General features: G+C 34.1%; 3 protein-coding genes and 1 long non-coding RNA gene across 7 annotated transcripts in view; 2 read left to right on the forward strand and 2 right to left on the reverse strand.

Annotated features, from left to right (window-relative positions):
- LOC128029077 (guanylate cyclase soluble subunit alpha-2-like) overlaps positions 1–21,134 on the forward strand; it is a 174,570-nt gene that overhangs the window by 46,990 nt on the left and 106,446 nt on the right. The gene's annotated exons all lie outside the window — the stretch shown is intronic.
- Positions 2,902–4,534, forward strand: LOC128029082 (uncharacterized). The gene is made up of 4 exons (XM_052616566.1): positions 2,902–3,003; positions 3,146–3,332; positions 3,421–3,548; positions 3,845–4,534. The coding sequence occupies exons 1-4, from the start codon at positions 2,902–2,904 to the stop codon at positions 4,088–4,090; spliced, it is 663 nt and encodes a 220-aa protein (XP_052472526.1). The 3' UTR covers positions 4,091–4,534.
- LOC128029075 (glutamate receptor 4-like) overlaps positions 8,848–21,134 on the reverse strand; it is a 77,342-nt gene continuing 65,055 nt past the window's right edge. Inside the window, exons 14-16 of one of the 4 annotated variants that reach the window (XM_052616550.1) lie at positions 18,790–18,904; positions 12,287–12,424; positions 8,848–9,971 (exon numbers count right to left, since the gene is read on the reverse strand). In XM_052616550.1, the coding sequence (XP_052472510.1) occupies positions 9,807–9,971; positions 12,287–12,424; positions 18,790–18,904 (418 nt within the window). In that variant the 3' untranslated portion in view covers positions 8,848–9,806. Of the gene's footprint in view, positions 9,972–12,167; positions 12,425–18,789; positions 18,905–20,347; positions 20,463–21,134 lie in introns of all 4 variants that reach the window. The other 3 variants (XM_052616549.1, XM_052616552.1, XM_052616551.1) reach the window with 3 other exon arrangements.
- On the reverse strand, positions 14,406–17,893 carry LOC128029083 (uncharacterized). The gene is made up of 4 exons (XR_008187299.1): positions 16,631–17,893; positions 16,091–16,257; positions 15,510–15,589; positions 14,406–14,780 (listed from the first exon to the last, which is right to left on the reverse strand). It is a non-coding gene; the product is annotated as an uncharacterized LOC128029083 (long non-coding RNA).

The raw sequence follows: 21,134 nt of genomic DNA on the forward strand, positions 1-21,134 counted from the left end.
AAATGTTTTGTAACATGCAGACATTGAACAAAATGCTAAATCAAACAGCTTATACATTTATTCTTTATGACAGTAGAAATATAGCAGTTCTTGATAGCTCACTCAAGATTTCATCATTTTTGTCCATTAGTAAAGGAAACAGTTCAGGTATAAACCACCAATCACTTTATTTGTATGGGTTTGCACACAGTAAATGTAACAGTGTTGATTTTCCAGTGTTACTATAAAGTGTTAAAATAAAGTGTTGGATCAACACTGAACCGAATGGGTCTAACACCAGAAGTGTCAGGTTTCGAATAAGAGTTGGTGTTACTTTACATAGTTGCAGACATCAACTCTCATTCAGAGTTAATCAGGCCACACCTCCATTAACGTGCAGACAGACGTCAATTTTCATCGAAACAGACCACATGCGGACGCCATTTTACTTCGCTGGAAGCGTGGTGGTAAGTCTTTCAATTTAATGTTATATTACAGATACAGACTGTAAATGTATTCTAATTTATAATTTGTATATAATCATTATAATTCAATCACAGATAATTATAATAATGATTGAGAAAGCCAACTAGCTCTGACATTTGCTTCATCCTATGTCATGCCCCTTTATCAACGAATTAAAGCTTTGAATATAACTTCACGTTAGTAGTTTCGTCTGTCATTTCGTGTGTCGCACACAGCAGTCATTTTTATTGATTAAAATCTGATCGTGTTCTTTTCAAAATGAGTCTATAAAGTCTCGCGCGCGCGCGCCATTTTACAGGTGAACTGTGGCACATGGAATTTCTGCAGTCCGCTAACGTTAACAGAAAATGTATATATCAATATGGTTATTGGCCTAAAAAAGATTGTTCAGATTTTGTTTTAAGATTCGGCTTGGATTTCTGCTGATCGTTGACCATGCTTCTGGGACCTTAATGGTTTTGAACTGTGGTAACTTGATACGTTTTATGTCGATGTTTGAGCAGCGTTATATGATTTGTGTTATTATACAGTCTATGGTCAGACGTGGTTAACGTTAGTTTATTTATTTTAGTGAATTAAAGTACTCAATTACATTTTAAGGAGCAAAAAATGTAATTTGTGTAGTCGTGGAATATATTGCTGTCTCATTTCGGAGGCTGCGTCCTGGTCGCATTTGAAGGCTGCATACGTCATCGGGGAAGTCTCATTTGAGAAAAGTGGACAATGTCGACAATTAAAACCAATTTACCACAGATATTTTTATGTAAAATGTATCGGCAATAACGAGGTTTGACCATTGGGGCGCTGTACGTAGCGTAAAACTGTATTGCAAGTCTTTCCGGATGAAGAAACCGCGCGCTTATTTAGACTGCAGGAGGAGGAGAGTTTGAAAGTTTGCACGGAGACGAAAATGGTATCATTTCTCAAAAGTTCCCGTTTTGTCTTGTTAATGAGGGGTTATAACGGATAAAAAGTTAACCTATTTCGATTTAATTGGTATCTTTGCCGTTTTGATAAATTATTAAAGTTGTCTTGATATTTTTGTTTTTTTACAATCTTGTTTCAAATTGAGTCTGTGTTTGTAGCAAACCAGTAAGATGTGTTTCTTCCTCTACAAGCCAGGAGTTCAGGTGCTTAATCACAATGATTGTCAAAGCACAATTTCGGAATAGGAAGAAATTCATAAAAATCTCAGAGGCGTGCTTTGATTTATTTCTAGCAGAGGGTGAGTGATATTTAATATCATAATAATTTAATCTATATGTTTTTTTTTATAGCTTTGTCAAATTATAAATAAAACTTGACTAAAATTGGTAAATATTTTGTTTTGCAGTGAAAGAGAAGTTCTCAATTCCAGACGAGCTTGCTGTTACAGTTACAGATGAAACTGGTACAGAGGTGGATAAAGATGTGTTTCCTGATCTAATGTCCACCAGTGGGTTGGTTTTAGTCATAAATGAGTTGACTGACATGGGTGAGTGAAAACAGGACCTGTTGAATGATCTGTATCCCAATTTATGAATGAGTACTGGTAGTGTTTTAATATCTTCAGTGTTCAAATGGCAAGGATCATATTGAGTCTTTTTATTTCAACAACCAATGTTCTGGATTAAAAAATTCTCATTATTAGTTTTTTTTTAAATTCAGTATTAATATATACTAACATGACTATTAACCCCAGTTTTAACATTAACAGGATCTTCCACACCTCAGTCTTCAGTAAGCTTGGATACAGATACACTGTCTCTAACTTCAAAAAGCAGTGAAGAGAGTGACTGGTTTAGTCCAAAACGATTCAGAAAGGATGAAGATGATGATGTGGCATCACAATGAGCACAGGCCAGAGATGTGAGTCCCAGTAGCATTACACAGACACTGGGTGTTTTACTCATCATGATATTCAGTTTCATTAAGGTTTTTTTTTTTGTAATCCCCATATATAATGGTAATATTTTTTAGATCAGGGTCATATTTAAGGGTAATTTAGATATTACTGCACTATCTTCTCTCATAATAGTATCTGTTAATAATACTCTCTTTTTTTATAGCTGTTAAAACAAATTCTACAGACAAGACCAGGTGGAGGAAATGTGCTTAAGGAGTATGAAGATACAGGCACAATTAGTGATGACACAAGGAAAGTGATGGTGAACATCTTAGTTGCACACATGATGGAGACAGAAGGGTAATTCTAAAAATATAATTAGTTCTTGCATTATTCAGTTTGTTAGTGATTTTGATGCTCTATAGATTGTGAAGTAGATAGATGTAGTTGGGTGATACAAATTTGTGCAAATTGTCCAAAAAAAATTTTTTTTTTTTTTTTTCCTTAAAGTTAGTTTAATTAAATGTTCTTAAACATTTCCTATCAGCATAAAGTAACATTGAGTGTTCCAATTCTTCAGAAGGGTCCCACATCGACTTACCAAACAGAAGATGAAGGCAACGTTTGAATACAGACAGCGCCTTGTCCATGATCCAGAGGGATCCACCACCATTCTCTCTGTTTTTCCTCGGTTCCTGGACACTAAAGGATTGGTATGGATTTTCTTTCATTTTTTACTAAAATTTAAATGTTAGTATCAGAGAACTGTCAAATGGTCTGCATTGTTGAAACTGGCCGAATTATTGTAATCACAATATATTGTAATTTCTTTGTGTTTTCTTCAAACTGCTTCAGATTCTTCAGGACTTCACACTCCTCTTTGGGTCAGAAACTGCTTCCAGACTTTTGGAAAGGTGGCCGACAGTTTTCAAAGCAAAGGTTATCAGACTAGGAGAAACCTTGACTCCCACTCCACTGCTGAAACGATTACTGTCATCTGCCAAACAGAGCAAAGAAAGCAGCGAGGCACAGGATTCCCCAGGTGAAACCTCCAATGACTTTGCAGTAAAATCATACTATACATACTCATTTTTGTGTAGACATTTAACAAAGTTACTTTTTTTTTCCAGAGTGGGACAGTGATATATCATCCTTCCTTCTACTTTTGCATCTCCTATCACCCCAGGCTTCAGGAAGAAAGAAAATCCAAAGGATCAGTATTTGCAAGGCTATTGACCATCTGGTGGTGTTTCACAAAGTAGGTATCTGGTACACTGGTGCCAAAATACAAGGCCTATAAGTGTTACACTTTGAATTGAATATTTATTTATTTTTTACTATCAGATAAACTGTAAAATGATAAATGTAAAATTAATCTAAATATGATCTAAACTAAAATTGTTGTTCGTGCATGTACGGTTTTGATTTGGAGTGCTTCCTGGTCTTTATGATGTGCAATTAAGCTAAAAAGTCTCAAATAAATGTTAACTGATAAAGCTGTACTTATTAATTTATCATTATTATTCAAAGACGTAATTTTTTTCCCCCATTTAGGCATGCAGGAGCATACAGGAACACCTTGAGCTGGAAGAGAATCGTCAGCCATACATTCTTGCCTCAGGGAGGAGCAAGGAAGCCATCAGTCACTACTTCATTGTGGTGGATAAAAAGCTCATCCCCTGTCAAGAATCCTCTTCACTGGCTGCCATTGATGAACTCTTCAAGATTCATTTTGTTTTCAGTCTCAGTTATGATAGCCATTGCCTATCACTGGGAGTCATGTACTATCAGGGGTATTGAGTCTGGGCCTGTTTCAAATGAGCTGTTGTCTGACCTTGAAAACTCTGATTTTATTTCAGAGCAACTCCAGATTGATATCTCTAGCGAGGTAATGGTCACACCGTGGGTAAAGTGTCAAGGTACTGAGTATCGCAGTGATCTTGTTGTTTTCTTAGAGTTTGTTGATGAAAGATTGCTAAAATTTTTATTAAGGATGGAATTTATATTTTGGTATCGTGTATGGAATCAGAGTTTATTGAACACCTTCATGCTTTCAGTGTTGTTGAACAAGAGCATTGTCTTGTACTCCAAAAACCTGAGGAATTGATGTACTACAAGCCATTTGATTTACAAATGTCCTATGGCAATGACCATCTTTTTTACATTGTCGTGAACTGTTATTTGTAATAATTTCATGGCATTTATGGTTTCTTGCTCTGTGCTGAAATAAAGTTTTGAAACCTTGACAGTGACGTTTTCTTCATAGTGATTTTCTAGTTTATTTTAGTTTTTAGGGTTTTTTTAGTAGGTAATACAGAACCATAAATAACTCCCGAATAAGTGTTCTATCAACACCAGGATGGTGTAAATTCTGACCCTTTTATACACCGAGTATAATGTGATTTTCACAATGTCAACACCGGAATAGTGTAGAATTTTTACTCTGTCAGTGTTTGCTACAAAGCTACACCCAGCTCTGTAACAGTGTTGTTTTTATCTGCATTGGTGTTGATGTTTCACTCTCTTAGTGTTCACATTTTAACACTGTATTGGTGTTGCATGAGGCAACACTTTTGAAAGTGTTAAATTAACACTTTGTGGGTGGTTCTCATATATACACTTTCAAAGTGTTGAAAATAACTCCTATGGTGTTGTTTACCGGAAAAACTCTTTACAGTTCAGTTCAGCTTCTTTCTGCATTTCTCTAATCAAGTGGAAAACCAAAGCTGTTTGGTGCCATGTTTAGTTTTTTCCTTGGATCTCCAGTGAATATGATTTCACGCTCAGATGAAGGTTGTGTAATTTAAAGATAAAAGGTTTTATGGGTGTTTAGTTTTTGTGAGCTGGTGCTGTCGGTGTTGATGCACTCAATCAGAAATGTTTTGTTATTGAACTGTACGTGCAATATGGGGAATAAATGGTGTGCGTGTATGTTTGTGTGTGTGTGTTTTAAATGTATGTTCCTGATGTGACAAAGCACAAAACAGAAATAGAATTTAAAGAATTGATATAAACCCAGCTTTCATATCATTTTCTACACTGCTATTTTTTTGAACACACCCCTTTCAACTAATTCAACTAATTGCCCAATTGCACAGCCTTAAGAGCGTGCATATCATGAATGCTGGGTCTCATTTGTTTTCTGAGAATCTACTGAACCTACTGGTAACTTGTTTGCCACGTAGCAATAAAAAAATATACGAAAAACCTTGATTATTCTGGTAAGTCACATTGTACTGCTATTATTTTGAACAATACTGTATTAATAGTTCTAATAATAAATCATCATATTTTCATGATTTCTAAAGATCATGTGACACTGAAGACTGGAGGAATGATGCTGAAAATACAGCTGCACATCACAGAAATAGATTATATTTTAAAGGATATTAAAATAGAAACCATTATTTTATATATTTTATTTTGATAATTTAGAATTATTACTGAAATACAACCTTTTTTTTTGTTTCAAACAGTTCATTGAACAATAATAAATGAAGTACCTGAATCTGACATTGAAGTAAATGTATGATAATTAGTAAAGATGATTAATTTAACGCTGTAAACGCGCGTGTGAGGGGCGGAGACGCGCCGCGGAGCGTCAGACGCGTGTGAGGACCAAACACAGCAGAATGGTAGGAAACTTCACTCCTCTTATTATTTCTCTTTTACTATAGCGATTTATTTTTAGATACGTGATCTGAGTCTTTCATAGATTTGTAGAGTTATTAGAGTATAGAGTTATTAGAGAAATTGAGTTATTTTTTTACATTCTTTGGTCGAAGTTTTCAGATCGGCACTTCGGAGCCTGTTCGCGACTCGGTTGATTCAGATCGGCACTTCGGAGCCTGTTCGCGACTCGGTTGATTTAGATCGGCACTTCGGAGCCTGTTCGCGACTCGGTTGATTCAGATCGGGACTTCGGAGCCTGTTCGCGACTCGGTTGATTCAGATCGCCACTTCGGAGCATGTTCGCGACTCGGTTGATTTAGATCGGCACTTCGGAGCCTGTTCGCGACTCGGTTGATTCAGATCGCCACTTCGGAGCATGTTCGCGACTCGGTTGATTCAGATCGGGACTTCGGAGCCTGTTCGCGACTCGGTTGATTCAGATCGCCACTTCGGAGCATGTTCGCGACTCGGTTGATTTAGATCGCCACTTCGGAGCATGTTCGCGACTCGGTTGATTTAGATCGGCACTTCGGAGCCTGTTCGCGACTCGGTTGATTTAGATCGGCACTTCGGAGCCTGTTCGCGACTCGGTTGATTCAGATCGGCACTTCGGAGCCTGTTCGCGACTCGGTTGATTCAGATCGGGACTTCGGAGCCTGTTCGCGACTCGGTTGATTCAGATCGGCACTTCGGAGCCTGTTCGCGACTCGGTTGATTTAGATCGGGACTTCGGAGCCTGTTCGCGACTCGGTTGATTCAGATCGGGACATTGCAGCATGTTTGAGATTTTTTTAAATTCAGATCTGGACATCGAAGCAGGAAGTGTTTGTCAAACAGTTAATTGGTGATAAATGAATATTTGGACTTGAGGCTTTTTTTTTACCTGTTGATTCAGCATGTACATGGACCCACACACAAAGATGGACACACTCTAGACTTAATCATCAGTAGAGCTCTATACTTTTCATCCATTGTTATTAAGGACGTTATTCATAACCGTACTGAAAATAAGTAAATATTGTTAGCTGATGCTAACTGTCTAGCTAACAAGCTCGCTGGTGCTAACCTGAGGTAATTTTTTATAAATAATGTCCAAATATTTTTATTCAGCCACCTATATATATATATCTTAAAATCTTAAAATCTTCAGGCCTTATTATCATGTCATATATGACTGTGATGTTCTGTAAAACCACAAACTTTAACATACTTTGTTCTTACTGGTGAAAATCAGATGGTCATCTCTGTTTTCTCTCAGGTACATCACAGTGTAAGCTTCACAGTGAACATTAATCTCGTCAGTGTAGTCCATATATAGTCCAACAACAAAGATATATCTTGACTCCATATAGTGGTTATTTTGGGAAAAAAAACCCAGGTATTTTGAGCAGTAGGATTATAAAAAAATAAAAAGAATGTGCTAATATAAAATTAAATTAGCCTATATAAAATTGCAAACATCTATCTTTCAGTACTTTTTTACTTAAGTACTTAACAAATTGAATACTTTTGTACCTTCACTTGAGTAAAATTGAAAAAGGAGTACTTTTACTTTTACTGGAGTAATATTTTATTATACATATCTGTACTTTTACTCAAGTACTTGATTTGTGTACTTCGTCCACCACTGGTTTTCAAACATGGAAGATGGTTTCTAGGTGGTCTCTAAGTTAGTAGACTATCTTGGACCAGCAACAAGCCAACTGATTAAACCAGGTGTTTTTGGAGATTGAGACTGAATTATTTACTTATAGCTGACCTTGAAAATGTATTTCTTTATATGTTTCTGAGTAACTTGTAACGAAATTTGTAGGTATATGTTGCAGTAGTGTTTAACTAGCTTTAAAGTACCAGTTTACCCAAATACCTCATTGCTTGGTAGATAGTTACTACCTAGTCATTGGCTGGGCAAAGTTAGTAGACCATCTTAGCAACAAGCCAGTTGATTTACACCAGTTTAAGATATATGGGGTAATTTTTTTGAGAATGAGTTTGAATGGTTCACTTGGGCTGACTGCATATTAATCTGGTCTTGGAGAAAGTATTTCACCATAGCAAAAATTCACAGAATAAAGAAAGTCATATAGGTTTGGAAAGACAATGAAGTTTAGAAAATCACTATTTTTGGTTTCTAGCTGGTCTAGACCATTCATTGGCCTGTCAAACCATCTTAGACCAGCAACAAGCTAGCTGGTTACACCGGTTTGAGATATTCAAGGTGTTTTAAGAGAATAACAAATGCTGAGTCAATGTTGATGTGTCAGGTTTGTTGAGTTGCGCAAACACACATCAATTATTTGAAATTACAAATGAGTCACAATGTTTCTACATTTTGGGGATATCAGCCTACAAATTACAAATTTACTTAAGGCCGACTCTTCTATTAATCTGGTTTAGGAGATAGTTTTTAGTTAGTGATACAACAAAATTATTTTTCACCAACAGTTTTCATTTAGCTGAACCAAGTAACTAATTTAATTGGGCTAATTGAACCCACGTTCTTTGGCCTCTCCATATTTCAGTTGATCAAACATTTCACAATTGTAGCATCGTTTTTGGTCATCATTTCTGACATTTATAGATGTTAACAGACACTGGGAAGCATCATAGAAGTACTAACTATAGTAATTTCAGCCGTCTAAAACTATTTTGATCTCAACATATTAAAAATAATGCACAACTTGTTGCAGTAGTGTGAACAATGTCCCTATATTTTTATCGTCTACTTTTTTGTGTTCCACAGATGAATAAATCATTTTTGGCTGAGCCGTCCCTTTAAAGAGCTTTAAAGAGCAACTCCATTAATGACTTAATGGTCATATTTCATTCATATTGTCTCATTTAAAGCATGAAAATGGAAAGACTTATTGTATAAATGTTCCAGTTTTATTTGAATCAGTGGGTACAAAGAGAAAAACAAGGCAAAAAACAAAACCAAACACCAAAGGTGAGAATCGGGAGTCTGTGTGACCCCGGTGTGCGATGTGGTGTGTCGTTCACATCCTACACTCATGTGTTTGTGCCAATTTGTGAAATGTGTGGACATTCAATTAAGGACAAAGAAACGTACACACTGCGTAAATTGATTGGTTATCAAAACAGCTGTTAACAGAACAGATGCCATGGTCTCACACGCAACGCTGCTGTTTTAGTTCAGATCTCCCTCAATTATATAGATTGGTTTCTGTATATATATATAATATTGTGTGTTTATAAAAGATCTCTTAATTACAAGTCAGGTCTCCCTATTTTCATTATTGCAATGATTTATTATCTAAGATGGTTTATAAAAGAATTGTGTTCAGCTTTTACTACTGGTCTATTTACATTTCAGTCCAAAAAGCAAGCGGCTCCCAGTGGCGTCTTGAAGAAATCCTGTAAAGATGATAAAAGATCCATCGTTCCCTCTTCCTGGCTCCTGAGAGAATATCTACATACAGTTTAGTAGCTAGTGATTGTGGACCATGTTGTAAATATGTTATGGTTTAATACATCTAATGCAGGTTTGATGATGCCGGACGGCTAAACAGAGAAACGCGGCTAAAGTCTTTACATTTACAGTTTAATGGTTGTGATTTTCCGTCTCGTATGCGATGATGTTCATCCCCAATGTTAGGCTTCAGGATAAGGCATCATGGATCCTTGATGCTTGCTAACGTCAAAGCAGACGTAACGATGCCGTCCCGGCTTATTTTCAATTGTTGATGTCTTTTCCGAGGGCTTAAAGAGTACAGAGTTTGTTGCGTTTGAGCCGGCGACGGCGTGTTTCTCCTGTGTTTTGCGTGAAATCTGAACTTCGGTAGAGGGTTGAGATGTTTTAAGGCACAAGGTGAGTTTTTGGTTTCTATGGGAGGTCGGAGGACACCACGGCGAGGGCGGGGCCATGTCGGTAGGAGGGGCCAGAGTGCACGGCCTTGGGGCAGTCTGGCCTCAGGACACGCCCATTTTCCCCCAGGCTGCCCGTGATTGACAAGCGTGCCTTGTTTCTCATGGCTTCCGAGAAGGTGAGCTAGAAAAGGGGGCGGGACGAGAGGCGGAGTCAGAATATGTGGAACTCTCTGGGCGGGGCAACATATGCAAATGACACAGTGACATCACAATGAAACCACTCGACACATTCACAACGACAGAACGGAGAAAAGCTCAAGGCCGCCACAAACGAATACAGAAAACATCTTAGAATGAAAAACATGGCTAGACATCTGCATTTCTAACGCCAGCATGCAGCCCTTCGCCCGTGTTCCCACTAAATCTAGGGATTTAACTGTCCAGTGTTTAATTAACGGTGTCCCCTAACAGTCAACACTTTATATGTTCATACTGCTAATGTTGCGTAAGGAGGGTTCTGGAGGTCAGTCAGATATTATTCAGTATCAGCACAGCATTATAGACTGGTTTGTTGATGTTGCAAACAACAAAAGAAAGAGAAATGCAACCAAACATCATTAAACCACCAGCCGTTTGATCTATAATGCCCTACTTGCACCAAATAAAGCATTGCACATAGCTGCTGTCTAAAGCGGCGGATCTCAGCTGGTTTAGCTTTGTACCAGGATTGTTTAATCATTTTAACCCTTGTATTATGCTGCGCATCAATTTGGGTTTTGAGTATGTGGATTATATACTGGTTAAAGATTTATTTCTGTATGTTGTGACTTTTTTTTTTCTTCATTTAAGGTCATGAACTTGCAAAGTTTTGTATTGTGGAATGTGAATACAAAGTTTATATTATGATGTTATAAGACAATATTTAATATTTCTTGGTTAAAGGCAGCCAGGGTTATTGGACTCAACTAAAAAAAAAAAAAAAAAAAAAAAAAAACATAATAATTCTTGCTTTAAATAAAATAAACAATAATACCAAGGCAACATTTTTCATTTTAATGTACTAATGTCACTGTTTAACAAAAAAATAAAAAATAAATAAATAAATGAATGAAACTAAAAATGATAAAGACTATATACTATATATATATTTTTATGACCTTATGACCAATATATATATATATATATATATATATATATATATATATATATATATATATTTATATATATATATATATATATATATATATATATATATATATATATATATATATATATGTTATGTTATAGTCTTTTTTTTGTTATTGTATATATATATATATATATAAACCAAAAAAATACTATAACATAAATTAAAATAATATAAAACCAAAAACTAATCAACACATTAATACAAATATAATAAAAAATATAAAAAAAACATGATTTTATCAACTGCATGATGGAAAATCAATTAAGTTCATTCAATCAGTTCATGCATGTTAATTTTCGCTCAAAATCAAGAATTGAACCCATGATCTTGGTGTTGCAAGCGCCATGCTTTTTTCACAGATTAATTGATTTTCCACACTTCAGTAAAAAAAAAAATGTTTTAAAATATAGTTATGGTACTGTTCATAAAATGTACAGTTTGTGAAAGAATTTTACGTTTTAAAAAGTCATATGTTTGCATGTTTATTTTTCTGTTTGTAATTTGTAAGTACTGTTAATGCTAAATATTTACTGCTTTTACGATTTACTGAAGATTTACTATATATATATATATATATATATATATATATATATATATATGAGTCAAAAAATTATAATACAAGGGTTACTTGTTGCACAAATAACCATCTAAGTGACTATTTTATTAGACTTTTGCAAATGCATGTCAAAATACTATAAAGTTTAATTTGTGGTTAGTTGCATGATATTATTTGCATTTAGCATTGCTTTCGTCCATCAAATCACCCCACCAGATGAGAACCGCCGGTCTATAGCAGAGAGCTAACATCTCTAAACAATAAATATATAAGCAGCAATCCTTTATAAAGTGTTTGAAGGTTGCATACTAAGATGTTTGGTTTGGTAGTAATTTGAGCTCCTGTGTGAATGTTTTGTGCGCCGTTTGTTTTAATGCAGGTGTCTGAAACAGAAAGCCAACAGTGCAACAACACCAGCAACTGCAGCCAGGAAGAACAATCCAATGCAATCCCAACACCTTCTAGTCAAGGCAGATGCCATACGAAGACAAAGCAAAGAACGACAGGCGACAGAAATGAAGGGGTCTCTGTCAGAAGTGAACACAGCAAGACGGAACGTAAGTAAACGGAGGGATGGGAAGCTGTCACGACATTAGCAGACGTCAGGCCGAACCCCAGGCTTTCTGTCCTACCCCTATATCTTTACTGCGTCAGAGCCGTACACGTTGTATCCCTCTCTATAAGTGGCTAAGTTCTGCACACTGTGCGTTGGGCTGGGAGCAGGGCTAAAATTCAGTTCGGCCGATTCCACCTTCAGTTTCTTGGCCTCGGCGCGGGACTTATAGCAAAACTCGACCAGGGCCACCATCATGGCCAGACCCAGGCCGCCCACCAGGATGTAGAAAACCCCCGCCACGTTGCTCAAGCTCAGCGCCTGCGAGCTCTTGTCCTGGAGAGGAGAGGGATTCGAGGGAGAAAAGAGAGCGTTAGAAAGGCAGGAAGTGGAACACATTTACACATGACAGATATTTAATAACAGTTCATAATCATCTTCATTACTGGTGCCATTGATTTAACATCAATACATTAGAATGAAATCCACTGTCATTTAGATTTCAAACATGTACAGAAGGGCTATGATTTAAATTAGATTGTTATCGTTTTTGGTGGTTTGGTTTAGTTTTCTTAGTGATTTTTTGGAACCTTGCTCAATTACTTTATTTTGTATAGTGTATATTTTTACTTTTTACACTTTTATAGCGTTTAAATTAATATATTAATGTGTCAAACTAGGGGGAAATAAATCATTATTTACTGCAAATTAGAAAATTGTTTAAATAATAGTTCATTAAAATAATAATTAAATATTTATCTTATTAAAAAACTAACAAAAAAACTTTAAGTAACTAATTGTCTCACAGTATATAGTCTTGTATTTATCTTTATACTTTTATAAAATGTTTAAAATGCATTTAAATGAATTAATTAATGTCAAACTGGGGAACATAATAATTTACAGTAAATTATTTAATTAATTAAATAATAGTTAATTAAAATAATAATTAAATATTTTTTTCTTATTAAAAATGTAATTAACTAATTTTATATTTTTCACAGTATATACTCTGTAGTCTTGTATTTATCTCTATACTTTTATAAAAAATGTTCAAAATGCATTTAGATGAATGAATTAATGTCAAACTGAGGAAAATAATTATTTACAGTACATTATTAAATTAACTAAATAATAATTCATTAAAATCATAATTAAATATTTCTCTTATTTAAAAAATACTAAAAAACTATTCTAACTAAATGTCTATTTTACACAGTATATTTATTTTTATACTTTCATAAAAATGTTTAAAATACATTTAAATGAATTATTTTAATGTGTAAAACTGGGGGAAATTATTATTTACAGTAAACTATTTAATTATCTAAATAAAAGTTTATTAATCTAGTAATTAAATATTTCTCTTATTTTGAAAAAAAAAACTAAGTAACTAAATTCTATTTTACACAGTATATAGTCTTATATTTATCTTTTTTCTTTTATAAAAATGTTTAAAATGCATTTAAATAAAAAAGAATTAAGAACTGGTAAAAAATATTTAAAGTAAATTAATTAAATAATCATTTGTATAATAATAATTTTTAAATTAATTATTTTATTATTATTATTATTAAATAATTAAATATTTCCCCCAGTTTGATACATTAATGTATTGATTTAAATGTGTTTTAAATATTTCTTCTATATTTTGTTGTATTTGGAAAAGAAAATTCATAACTAAGTAAATGACTGTATTTTGCACATTACTGTTGTTCTTTTAATACTTCAAACTAAAATGTTTAAAATGCATTTAAATGAACAAATCTATGTATCAAATTGGGGGAAATAATTATTACATTTTTATTTAAATGATAATTAATTAAAACAATTAATTATTTGAAATATACACTCTTAAAAGAAATGGTTCTATTTAGAACCAAAAATGGTTCTATCACCCGCTTCATATATGGAACTCCAAAATGGTTCTATATAGAACCACTTTAATGGGTTCCATAAAAAGAACCCCAAATGGTTCTTTGAATCCAAGTTAGATGGTTCTATATAGAACCATTTAAGGGTTCTTTATTATTAAACAAGTTAAAATTATTATTGAATAAGAAAATATAAACAATCCAGAAAATTTAAAATGTTTCAATTTATTCAACTGTTTATACAAAAAATGTAGTGTCATTTAAAATTACACCTTTGTATACTCTGTGTTAGACAGCAAATTTCACATTTAAGATGTTTAATTACATTTAACCATTTAGTTTGAATTATTTCATTTAAGCATTTTCACTTTGCAATAAACATACATAAGCTTGTTTACGTACATATACAGTACTTCACTTTTACATATATCTCTGAAATGAGGAAAAACAAATCTTTTTTATATTTAACAGTGCAGATAAAAATCAATACATGAACAGTTAAAACAACTATTAAATAGCTCTACAATTTACACAAGTTGACTATACATTTTCAGTACAGGTATTGGTGTTCTTTTGCCGTGCTGTTGTCTAAGGTTAAGCATATATTTTTAAATAAAAGTCATTGTGTGCTTAATGTCAACCGGGTACTGCACATTGAAGAGAAAATAGACTGCAAATAGGCATTCCACAGCCTGTGTCATGTCAATGTCTGCCTCTCTTATGATGTTCACATTGTCCATTATAATGCTGACACTTTCAGCCTTGAGGGGATCAGGAGAGCCGTTAAACACTATGGTTGGTGTAGCACCTTTGGGTTCCTGTAAAACAAACATTTCACCTTTTGAGTGCTTTTCACCAATTAACAGAAGTCATCAAATAGACTTAAAAATTACCCCATAATTTACTTACCAAAAAAACAACCAATGTATATGACTGTTTCTCCAGTTTAACACAATCTGAGATATATTTAATAATAAAAAGCTTTGTAATGTGTTTGAATGTCAACATTACCACATCAGTTCCACTTTGATTACTTTGAATCTCATCGGTTCTTTCGTTCTTTTAAATGAATAGTTCATGACACAACACAGATATGACAGCTAAAAACGTGACACGCAAGAACCAACAAGACTCATAATTATCGATGTAAAGCTGATGTGCCACCCCATTGGATGTTATTCCCTTATCTATACATAGTCTAATTATAGCAACCTATCTTGGCAAATGTAATCTCACTAACGTACCATTTGTACATACCATTTTGCTTTAGAAGACAAGTATTAAACCCTGGAGTTGTACAGATTTCTTTTATGATTTAAATTGGGGTGCCATTCAATGACATTGCAAAGCAGTGCAAACAGTACAAAGTTTATGACTAAGGAAGAGAGTGAGTAAATTATAGGGTAAATGTAATTTTTTTTTTAATTGTTACAAATTTGGCATAAGGGTGAGTAAACTGACTAATATTTTTATATTTGCATGAACAGTTCCTTTAATTCAAGTCAAGTGCATCAAATGTTAATGAAACTACAGAAGACTATACTTACACTATCTACACAGTAGAGGAAGCTGGCGTTTTCTTTAAATAGTGCTGGCAATAAAATGAGTGCAGCATTCCTAACGAGACCTACAAACAGATACAAATTATTGTATATTAGGTACAGAAATCAATTAAAGGGATAGTTTACCCAAAAATGAACATTCTGTCATCATTCACTCAGTCTTGTCATTTTAAACCTATATAGCTTTCTTTCTTCAGCATGACACAAAAAAATTATTTTGAAGAATGTTGGTGACCGAACAATGCTGGTACTCATTCACTTCTATTATATAGACACCAAACCAATGGGCACCGTCGTTGTTTGGTTACCATCCTTCTTCAAAATATCTTCTACTGTGTTCTGAAGAAGAAAGCCATAAAGATTTGAAATGACAAGAGGTGAGTAAAGGATGACGATTTTTATTTGGGGGTTAACTGTTCCTTTAATATTTGCATTATTTTAATACATGTTTTCACTAATACAATTTATAGGAGATACAACCTTTACATTGACAATGCAAACAATGCAACTTTACACTGGGCATGGAACAGATAGGTTAGATGGGGAAAGATATATGGTGTAGTTACCTTCTGTGGTTTCCTCTGCTAGTCCAATGAAATTGGCGTAATTTTTTTGTTTTTTTTTTGACTTCCTTCTTTTACACTCCTGATGATGTTTGGGGCCATTTCATTCAGAGATGTTTCCATGTTCTTCGCCAAGTCGGTTTAAACCTCATTGTCATTTCATGCAGAATCTTAAATACAAAACAACAGTACATGCTGTCTCAGTCCCAATAACACAGTTTTTAAATCAATTCCAAGCAAAGAATTTTAGTTGTTCTCTAGCAGATCATCTTCAGGAACCTCCTCCTCACTTTCATTGTTCTCTTCAAATAAAGTAGCCTTTTCAAATAGGGGATGATGCAAAACTTGTCTGTGCTTTCGATAGATATGGTTTCTGTAACTTGCAACAGTTTTATATCTTCTAAAACATCCCTCAATGTCACAGGTAAATCTAAAATCTGCTTGGTGGTTATGTTGCACTTGCAGGTGAGTTAGAAACTTTGTGAGTTGAAACTTCACAACATCACAAAATGAACATTTATACATTTTCATCTGTAACGTTACCTCTGAAACTTTCTTTTGCATCAATGAGGTTTATAGTTTCAAGCCAGTGGCACGTGTCATCTACTGACCATTTATCAACCATGGTTATCTGGGGATTAAAAAAAAACAAAGCATAAATAACACTTCGTAAACCAACTATGCATTAAACACACCTAACGTTAAACACACACGTAACATTTTTGGCTTTAGAATATTTGATTACTAAAATGTAACCTTGTGCTATCATCACTTTAATCCAGCGCATGCGTCACAGTAAACATAAAAAAACCGCTGCACCGCAACTGTGTCTTTAAACAGTTTTAATAGCGACAGACCGGCCGGAAGTTTTGAACTGTAGCAGTGTCCACTTTTCTGCTGAGTTTAGCTCCAACCCTGATAAAACACACCTGAACAAGCTAATCAAGATCCTCGTTTGGTCTGGGTTGGAGTTAAAAAACGGCACGAAAGTATCTTGCCGGCCAAAGTTAAGAACTTCTAACGTTACACCTGTTAACATAGGCCTGGGGAAAATACTCACCGCAAAATGAGTAGGCCTATATGTGAAACTGCGACACACTTTCACATAATCATTCACCTCCGTCTTCCACCCGGCTGACTTTTATTTGAATCGGAGCCGTTTATTTGAACAACGAGCGCTCGCTTCATTGAAATGAACGTTAAAATTCACGCTTCTGACTCGAAGCTCGTCTCCTTATAACACAGCTATCTTACTGTAGTTAACAATTCCATTAACATTAACAAGGAAATAAAGGAAGACTGTATCTTAATTAAATTAAAAACCGGAGCAAAATTAATTTAACAGGGCTAGAACCGATGGCTGACGAAGCCCTTCAGTGCTTCACGCCAGTGTTTTTGAGGTCAAATTTGCTTCTAGTATCAGTGTTTAACACAAGGGCTATTCTAACAAATATAAATATTAACTGTAATACAAAATATTTCGGTAAAATCATTTCAAAAATGTAAAAACTTAACTTACCTTAGGGTATGAACGAGCAGAAATGGCGGACTCCTCAGTTTGAAAAATTAACTGTCACTTGCCTCGACTCCTCTCGCGATTCATCTTCGCCCATCCACCAATAGGAATTCAAGGATGACGCAACGCATATATGCCACCGGGGAGGGGGTCTTTTTATGATTATTTGTTTTTTAATGTTCCCTTAGGTAGATTAAAACAATCACAATATGGTAAACAAAATAAAGAAAACTCCTGGTTAGTTTGTTTTTCTTCACAAATTGATTCGTCAAAAAGGTAAACTATGATGTAAAGTAATATAATTTTCATGTTAATGTACAGCTCAAATCATACATTGAGTAGATATTAATCTTTTTGACTACAGCAGTCATTCTCATGGGTCTTGACTCAAAATGCTTTGTGAATGTGTTGAGTAAGGATAATTATAGTGTAATCTTTAGTTTACACTTCAGTCATAAAACATGAATAATAGAACCATTTTAATAAAAAAAAGGGTTCTTTGCATGCAAGGGTTCTAAATAGAACCATTTTTTTGGTAAAAGGTTCTATTGGCCAAGTACGGAACCCAAGGGTTCAATATAGAACCTTGAGGAACCCTTTTTTTTAAGAGTGTATATATATAAAAAAGTTTACTTGAAAATTGTTTATAATATAAAAAATATATACAACCTGGCACTCTCAGAGATGGCACAAAATATCTGTATGAAATCTTCTACAACCATATATTTTGTTCATCTTGTTGATCAGCATTTGGGGGGAAAAAACTAACTAAATCACTTTAATTTGTATTGAATATAATCTTGTAATCTTACAGCCATAATGTGTTTCTACTAACTAGCCTTAAAGCTAACTGAGTATATTCTCTTCAATTTGCTGTTCATTTTAAGTTTCTACTTTAACAAAGCTGCATTCTAGACAAAACCGAACACTATTATGACATCATGAAAGTGTCTTGAATCATGACATCATAGTGCAACGTTCTTGTATTGTGATGTCACAATGTTTCATTCTAAAGGTTCTATTTAGTTCAAATCTAAAATATCTCTTTATGATGATGACAGCGACATTTTAAGACAACTGTCATCTTTTTCTTTCTGAAAACACATCAGATTAATTTCATAGTGTTTTGTGTTTTTCAGAGCTGCGCTTTTCAGGTTTGCTTGCGGTTTTCCGTCCGGAAACTGACCTTACTTCCCGAGTCCTTGGGTCCGCACTCGCCCTTATCGTACCACCATTTATTTTTGAGTTTGTCTAGCACTCCTGCTTCACTCAGTTTCAACACCGCCAGGTTTACCGGCGTTCTTCTCAGAGAGAATAACATAAATAACATCATAGGCCATGTTATTTTATGTTATTAGATTTACAATACATCATGGCACACAGCAGCACAGGAAGTGATGAAGCCGAGGTCCCATCGAGTGCACGTGTGTGAGCTCGTGTGTGTGTGTGTGTGTGTGGAGCCACAGACGTATGGATGGGATCTCGCTCCATCACTTCAGGCAACAGACACATACTGCCCTGATTTCATTATTAAAACACAAACAATTACTGCTAATCCAGAACTATTGGCTCATCACAAACAGCTCAGAGCGCAGAAGAAGACACTCCACACTGAAAAGAGCAGACATTGAACAACAATAATAAGTTATATATGTACTATTCAATAATAATAACAATAATAAGTGATTTAGGGTTTTTTTTTTTACTCAAATTATTATTTTTATATAATCATATAGCTTATACGTATATATAAAATGTTTTGCATGTGTATTTATTTTATACTTTTTTATGACAAATTGTATTTTTTTTCATTATAAATTGATTCAAATTGTTTTTCTGTTTTACAAAACAATATTACTTAAATAATTATTGTGTATTTTGTTTTGTTATTATAAATATTACTCAAATAGTTATTTTTATTATATTGTTTTACATTTTCATGCATAGCATATATACACATATATAATTTAATTGTATTATATATATATATATATATATATATATATATATATATATTATATATGTGTATATATGCTATGCATGAAAATGTAAAAAAAAATCTAATTACATTTTTTTAAATTTTTTCTTCATTCAAATTATTTTTTAAATCAATTGTTTTTTCATTTTTTGACTCAAATAGTTATTTTAATATCATATATTTTTGTATTAAAAACACATAATAAATAGTAATAAGTATGTGTGTGTGTGTAAATTTATTTTATGCAGTGTTTTTCAGTTTAACTTGACTCAAATAGTTTTTCTGATATTCTTTTATTATTATTATTATTATTATTTAGTTTTTTTTTTTTTTACATTTTTAATATTGATACATTTTTTTGAAATCAATCTTAATTTACAGTCTGTTCAGTTAAAAAATTTTTATTTAACTTTTGATTCAATTTATTATTCTGTAAATTATATCTTTGATCTTTAATTCAAATTTCAATTTGATGAATTTCAAATACTTATGGACCCTCTTTATATAAAGCAACTGCATTCTTCCTTTTATTTGATTTCTGTGCAGTTACAGCCCTCATTTGTTGAAAACCCTGTATCTTTTAGCAAATATTTCTGTTTTGACAGTAATTGCTTCTTTTTTCAGTTTGTTTCTCCTTCGACACATTTGTTGGTTTTTCTCGTTCCTGGCCGGCGAGGGCTGTCGTGTCAGGGCAGATGTCTCTCTTGCATCACATTGTCATCTTTGTTTTTTTTTACCACTCCTCTGCGTGTCATTGGTGGCTAACCTTCGAGTCCCCGCCCCCGCTGCCACATTCGCCCTTGTCGTACCACCATTTATTTTTCAATTTGTCCAACAGCCCCTGCTCATTCAGCTTTAACACGGCCAGGTTTACGGCATTTCTTCAACAAACCATAAACATCACATGAGCGCCCGGATTAGACGACACAAAACAAACAGAAAACAAGAGAGAACATAAGAGAGGCTCGTGGAAGGCAGCTGCTGTTAAAGAGGACTATTATGGGATGTTTGTTTCTATCTCTCTTTCGCTCTCATTTCATTCAATCTGTCTGTCAAAAAAAGTAGTGCAATACTATACATTGAGTAAAACGAAGCAGAAAACTCATTGCATTAAACTAATTTAGCAATATTTTCCACTACTGAATAAAATGTAAATTTAATAACAAGTCTCTCAATTCACCTGCGTTTTATTTTGGTACTTAGCTTTCTTTGATTATCATCTGTGAGTGATACTTAGAAATGACTGATCTTAAAAATCAGCATTGATATTAAAAAAACATAATTTTGTAAGCAGAATTGACAGTGGCTAAGCTCCACCCACTATTTTAAGCCACGCCCTTAAGCGATAAACAGGTCTCGGTTTCTATTTCCGCAACGTCGCGGCTGCTGTAACAACAGCAACCTACAATATAAAACAAAGATCATCTCAAGTAATGGTTATGTGCTTTATTTAGTCTTAAAAGTTTTTTGTTTGATTATCTTTGGACAAGCCCCGCCCACTATTTCAAGCTCCGCCTAGACACAAAACAGTGTGCAACTAGAGACAGGTGCTA

Source organism: Carassius gibelio, chromosome A15, assembly GCF_023724105.1.
Source record: "Carassius gibelio isolate Cgi1373 ecotype wild population from Czech Republic chromosome A15, carGib1.2-hapl.c, whole genome shotgun sequence".
Classification (NCBI taxonomy): Eukaryota; Metazoa; Chordata; class Actinopteri; order Cypriniformes; family Cyprinidae; genus Carassius; species Carassius gibelio.

Excerpts from the sequence above, each read along its gene's own strand:
- LOC128029082 (XM_052616566.1), top strand. The coding sequence starts at position 2,902 with ATGAAGGCAACGTTTGAATACAGACAGCGCCTTGTCCATGATCCAGAG. Across the intron at positions 3,004-3,145 it reads TCCTGGACACTAAAGGATTG|ATTCTTCAGGACTTCACACT; the intron begins GTATGGATTTTC and ends AAACTGCTTCAG. Across the intron at positions 3,549-3,844 it reads ATCTGGTGGTGTTTCACAAA|GCATGCAGGAGCATACAGGA; the intron begins GTAGGTATCTGG and ends TCCCCCATTTAG.